General features: G+C 35.3%; 1 protein-coding gene across 1 annotated transcript; it reads right to left on the bottom strand.

Moving 5' to 3' along the window:
- LOC109334254 lies at window positions 1,538–2,188 on the bottom strand. Its single transcript, XM_019570318.1, has one exon. It carries the CDS (start codon window positions 2,186–2,188, stop codon window positions 1,538–1,540), a length of 651 nt encoding a protein of 216 aa, XP_019425863.1.

Raw genomic sequence — 6,978 nt, 5'->3', positions numbered from 1 at the left:
GAAAAACAACATGACGAGAAATATACAATTTACGAGTAGAAGGATTATAACAACGATAACCTTTCTGACCATCCCCATAACCAAGAAAGACACATATGGCAGATCGAGGAGTCAATTTACTCCGTTCAACATGAGGAAGAAGAACAAAACAAGTGGAACCAAAAACCCTCAATGATGAATAATCAGGAGGATGACCATACAACCTTTCAAAAGGAGACAAACCTAAAGTAACAGAAGAAAGAATTCTGTTAATGACATGAACCGCAGCTTTGACAGCCTCACCCCAGAACTCAGAAGGAGCCGATGCTGACAGAAGCATAGAACGGGCTGTTTCAAGAATGTGACGATGCTTTCTTTCAGCAACTCCATTTTGTTCAGGGGTGTCAGTACAAGAGGCTTGGTGAACTGTTCCATCAGAGGAAAGTAACTCAGAGAATTTGTTAGAGGTGTATTCACCATCTAAATCACAGCGGAAGCACTTAATAACAGAGTTATATTGAGTATTAACCAAAGCACGAAAATGACAATAAATACCAAAGAATTCAGAACGATGTTTCATAAGAAAAATCCAACAATAACGTGTGTAATCATCAATGAAAGAGACATAATATTTGGATCCACTTTTAGTAGCAATTGGGGATGGACCCCATACATCAGAATGAACCAAATCAAAAGGTGCCTTAGAAATTGAAACACTTTTAGGAAAAGGTAAAGCAGAAAACTTGGCAAGTTTACAACCACAACAGTCAGAAATGTTATTTGGTTGTAATGATCCTAAGACTCCCGTTGATGCTAAGTATTTCAAACGAGGAGAAGATACATGACCCAGACGAGAATGCCATAAATAAAACTTAGAAGAAGACAAATTCAAACGAAAAGATGATAAATCAACAGTAGGAGCTGCAACATATGGAAGCTTCAATTCATCCAAAATATAAAGCCCCCCCTGGCCTGTCCCAATCAGCCTCTTCGATTGAGGATCCTGCACATAACAATGAGTTGAGGAAAATAAGATTGAGAAACCAGAATCACACAGTTGACTAACAGAAGCAAGACTTAAAGTGAGGTTAGGTATATAATAAACATCAGAGAGAGATAGTTTAGGTGTAGAAACAGAACCAACTCCTTCCAATAACATAGGAGTTCCATCAGCAGTCATAACAGATACACAGGACGACTTATGTACAGATGTAAAAGATTTAAAGTCAGATGACATATGATGGGACGCTCCAGAGTCAAGGATCCATATGGAGGATGATATACCTGATGACCCAGCAGAAGACAGACCTACATAAGGAGAGACTGACAAAGCATTGGGCTGAGATGCAAGAAACTTCTGAAATTGTTCTACCAGGTCAAACATGTTAGACCCAGAGTGAACCATCCCAGGGGTGACAGATGGAGAAACAGCAGTAGCAGCAGCAACATTGGAAGATTGAGATGTGTGCTTAAAGTTCATGTATTTAGACTGAGGCGGACGCCACTGAGGTGGTTGATAAAGTTGCTCCTTCTTCAATAATTTTGGACATTGAGCCTTTCAATGACCCTTTTCCTTACAGAAGCTACATTCATCATAATTGACTATGCCTTGAGATTTTCCTGTCACAACAGGAGCAACAAACACAGAGGGGCTTGGCAGAATCCCTTTGTCAACAATTCCCTTTTCAGAGTGGGACTTCAAACGAACTTCTTCAGCTAAAAGTTCATTAACAACAGAGTCAACAGATGGCAGAGGAGTGCGATGCAAAATGGAACCACGTAGGCCTTCAAAATCATTCCGAAGAGCCATCAAAAACTGTACTAAACGCTGTTGTTCCCGGCGATCAGTGTACGGTGTGAATGCTTGCAATTCTGCAGATTCAGTGAGTGCCAATTGGTCCCAAAGATTAGTCATAGCAGAATAAAACTCTTGGATGCTCATGCTATGTTGTTGGAGAGCTCGAATATCAATCTCTAACTGATATTGTTTTGCAAAATTGGACTGCACATACAATCGTTGAAGGTGCTCCCAAACCTGAGATGCTGAATCATATTTTGCAATTTGAAAACCAATAGATTGCGAAACAGAATTATTAATCCAAGTAATAATTTTCGAGTTGTTCACTTCCCAAGTTTCTAACTCCTTTGCATAATTTTCAGTAGCACTATTTGTAGGTTTAACAAAAGTTCCAGAAACATATCCCCACATTCGTTTACCAATCAGAAAATTTCTCATCACATAACTCCAATATGCATAATTGGATGATCCATTTAGTTGCACACTAATGGATTGCAAAGAATCACTCTTTCAGTTGCCATAACTAACAAGCACAACAGCAGGGAAATCGAAATGCAAAGGGAAAGAGAAACAGAAAACCTGAAGAACTGCTATCTGCGAATCTGAACTGCGAATCAGAAACTGTGATCTCCGATATGTGAACTGCGGAGGCTGATCTACTACTGCAAAGAAGAAGAAAAGATGATGGAACCCAGAAGCATGAACAGGATCCGCGAAAGCTGTGACCTTAGCAAACCTTGCTCTTGATACCATGTTAGATCAGCTGCATAGGAAGAGAGAAGGGAGAGGAGAAGAAGAAGAAGAGAGAAGAGAGAGAAATGCAAATGTGATTAATTATTAGAGATAAGGCCAAAAGGCCAATACATATAGGAAGATAGGAAAACACAAAAGACAAGACTACCCTTTACTAATAACTAAAATACATTTAACACTTCCATATGACCTTGTTCATTTCTTTAGTGGTCATTATTGCTTTACAATATTTCATGTCACATGTTCAGTTTACATGTGTACTGCTTCAAAATCTATTCGTATTTAGTCTTTTCTCTATTCCATTAAACATTTTGTTTTGATGGTTTGTACCTTAAAGTAATACTTACAAAATATCATTAAAAAGGGGGAAAACTATACTTATAGGATGTACTTTTTATTTATTTATTTATAACCAAAGAGAGAAATAGTAACAAAAACTGTGAGGTCGTCATTTCAATCCTCAGAAAGGATATTGTATAAGGTATAAGTTTGATGTATAAATGAATAATATTGAAGTACAAATACTAGTATGAGAATATTTTCGAAAGAAAGGCTACATGCTATGTATGAGACTATATATGATATTTCCTTAAGAAAAAATAACCTTACCGTGTGAATTGACTAATGACATGACCTTTTGGGCCACAATGCTGGTACAGGGAGTCATAAGATGGTTTGATGGTGAAAATGAATGACTTAAAAAAGGGAGTACATGAGGTTGTAAGTTCTAGTTCTACCATCAACAAAAAAAGGAGTTACAAGGTGATTTGATAGTTAGGTGAAAGAAGTTGAGGGTGGAGTTTTGATAAGTGTGAAATTATACTACATTTGTATTGCACTTAACTTGCATTTTAGGACATAATTAGGACTTTAAGATTGTTTTTTAGCTTTTATTTCTCTTTGTCTGGGTTGAGCGGGTGTTTTAGCTATGTTGTGCAGTTTGGATGGATTAAAGCGAAAAAAGAATAGAAATTGAGTGCAAGAAGATTGAATTCAGTGTTGAGGTTATGCGAAGAACAATTGAAGGACCAAAAAAGTCATAGATGTTGTATAATATTCATATTTCTTAGATTTGTTTTGTTGGGCTTAGCCCAATATTTTGTAATTAGGATAATTAAGAGTTTTATACTATTTCTACATTACAATTCTCTAATTTAGAATTTGAGATTCTCTTCTACATCATGAGTGAGCAATTCTCTTCGTTTCTAGGATTGGGGCTATGCCCTTTTGCATTCAATAAATACTTGTTCTTACTTCTATTTCATTGAGTGTTGTGATTTGAATCATTAAACTAAGTTTTATTCGTGTGAGTTGTCTTACCAACAAATTACACCTCTTAGATACATTGAGGAAGGACCGGGAGGTGAACCCAACTATCCGATCATTCAGTTATTCAAACTAGAATCCTAATTTACGAGAGTAGTATTAAGATTCTCGGGAGTTTCTGGAATTCACCTCGGGTTGGTATGAAACGATTGGATAGAAAGATCCAAGTAAAGGATTTGATTGATAATCGTACCACGAGAGTAGGTTCGACTTTAATTGAGTACATGTGTCGGAGCTCGAGAGAGGATGACACATATCAAAGAGCAATTCACCCTCACAACTTAAAGTTCATGAAAATGAGTCAAACAAGGATTTGCGAGTGTAAAAACGGTAACCCTTATCCTGGGAACTCTTACTAAATTAGATTTCAATCCTTTTGATTATTTTCATAATTATTTTTGGCAATTGTTCTAAATTCAATTTTATTCCTTATTTGAGTTAAGTATAAATTAATTGTTATAATTAAAGGAGTTTTCTAGTTCTCGTGGAATCGATATTTTATTACTTGACGACATAATCATGCACTTGTATTTGCCCTATCAAGTTTCATCCACAACAAAATAATAAGATACTAAAGATGGTTGATGCATAGAAATTAATGGAAGATAAATATATTTTCATTCTATATTATCTAGCATTTGGATAGTTGGATCCGTTTGTGTCCACTTGTAAGTTGGAACATTGCTTTCAATCAGAACATGTCATTTTCATGTTCAAATCAGCAATAGACCATGCACGCATATAGTACAGTGAAAATGAACAGTTGAAAAGTTAAAAATGGGAACTAGGATCACAAGGCTTAGGTTTAATTAGTTATGCTTTTGATATTTATCGATATAAAATAAAAAAAGCATAACTAACAGATTCTGTTCCATTTAAAATTCATTACTGTCACAACTAATCTCATTTAGTTTGGGACTTTCACTTTGACTTTCATAGACATTCCCTATCACTTTGACTTGACCAAAAAACTTGGTTGAAATAAAACTCCCCTTATTGCCGATTTTGGGGGGAGTCAGACAAAAAAAACTGAAATCGACATTTTCATTGCTGATTTCAGTAAAGTTACACTAGTTTTGTAATTTTCCTAAAATGTGCACCAAGACCATAATTTTTTGGTCAAGTGCACCATATGGGTGAATTTGCCCATCGTGAACATATTCATCAATCTCACAGGCTAGTCGATTTCATGGTATGGTCGTGCTTTTGGCGTAAAGGAATGTTGAACTTTCCCACTAGCCAATCATCCTAAAAAGTGTAAGAACAGGATTGCAACTAAGAGGGGGGGGTGAATTAGTTGACTTAAAATTAAAGTAATTTTTTCTACAAAATTTAAGAGTTAATGTGCAGCGGATAATATTGCAGAAAATAAACAAGTATAAAGTAAAGAGGAAAGGGAAAATAGAGTACACAAGTATTTTATACTGGTTCACTTTCTTGTCCACCGAAGGCTACATCTAGTACTCTTGTAGCACAAGAGCTTTTCCACTAAATATTATGAGTTGTAATTACAATATCTCACCTCGAGATCTCTATGTACATTGCACACTCACTAATACTTATACTCTTGGAAAACACTTTTCCAAGTCACTCTATCCCCTTTCTATTCACACCCTGTGAAAGAAAGATTGTTTGCAATGAATGAAGAATTACAACAATGGCTTTGGATTGCCTTTACAAGTATGAAATATTATATCACTTGCAATCCAATCAACTCTCTTTATATGCTTAGTAATAATGCTCAATATATTTGTGAAAACTTTTTGAAGCAATACTCAGAATAAATTCTCTATTGAAAGTTTAAGAGCTCAGTGCAAAAGTGCAGAAAAACAGTGAGAGAATTTATGAGAGTTGTATGAAAGTTGTGTGTTAATGTTGTGAGAGTTAGAGTCTTTATATATACTTTCCAAACACCCAAGGTGCCTTTCTGAAAGTATAAGAGTTGTTTGGAGTGAAGAGATTTTGTTTGGAGTGAAACCATTTCGTTTTGAAATCTCATTCAACAGTCCTCAGTAATCGATTACTGACATTGGATAATCGATTACCTAAACATACTGTCCACTTAACTTTTAAATTCGAATTTGAGTAATCGATTACACCATTTGGGTAATCGGGTACTCAACTTTTGTAAAACTGATAATTTGTTACTCAAATGCAGTAATGGATTACTTTGAGCAATTTTAAGCTGAATAACTTTTTTTCTCTCACATGTAATTTGTTACTTGAATGAAGTAACCCATTACACATCATTTCAAAAATTGTTTTAAGTATTTTTAAAGTGTTTCATTATTCTTTAAAAATGGTTTGAGCATTACTACTTTGCATAAGTAAGAGTTTTAGGATAGAAGTACCTATAGAGACTTAATCTAATCTTCTTGAAGCTTTATTCTTCTTTGTCTTCATAAGTATTCTTCCTTTTCTTCTTTTTGGTGATGTTGGTATCTTCATCAAAACATTGCCAAGGCCAGGAGCAAAGATCTTCTTCACATTCAGATGACAAACCAATATCTTCTTGACATTGTAGTTTTCTGAAATTTTCTGAGAGTAGCATACTTTGTGATATATCTTGACTTGTCTTGAGTATGCTCCCCCTATCTTGTATGCTCCCCCTTTCATTTGGAGTTAAGTGCCTATAATAAATTTTGACAGAAAATACATTCTCCCAACTTTTCTCCCCCTTTAGACTTCATCAAAAAGTAGAAAAGCCAAGAGTCCAACACAAAGATATATAGTATATATAGCATACATGATGTATAACACAGTATATAAAAAATTAATGTAGTGCATAGTTAAGATGTTTCAATTAAGATAAAGCATAAAACATCAACAACAAAAAAATTTGTCCAGCAGCAAGAATATAAAAATAATTAACAACCAAGTAAAAATTGGTCCGAGATTTAGAAAATACAACCAGAAAAATCCGAACAATAGGTATACTAAGATTCAGGCTCTGAGTTGTCTTCATCTATATCCATGTTGTCCATCTTAGAGGAGAGGCAATGAAGTTCATATCAGATTTGTTGATTCTGAGAGTCGAGAGCATCCATCAGATTAGTGATGTAGCGTCGGAGAGAAACTAACTCATCCATAATCATTTGGTTTGAGGGCATGGCAGCAGATGA

The sequence above is a fragment of the Lupinus angustifolius genome, chromosome LG01 (assembly GCF_001865875.1).
Source record: "Lupinus angustifolius cultivar Tanjil chromosome LG01, LupAngTanjil_v1.0, whole genome shotgun sequence".
In the NCBI taxonomy this organism is placed as follows: domain Eukaryota; kingdom Viridiplantae; phylum Streptophyta; class Magnoliopsida; order Fabales; family Fabaceae; genus Lupinus; species Lupinus angustifolius.
Note: the sequence above shows the minus strand (reverse complement) of the source record. Positions and strands in the feature narration are given on the sequence as shown.

Bases quoted from the DNA above. Each gene is read 5' to 3' on its own strand.
- LOC109334254 (XM_019570318.1), bottom strand. From the start codon at position 2,188: ATGTGGGGATATGTTTCTGGAACTTTTGTTAAACCTACAAATAGTGCT.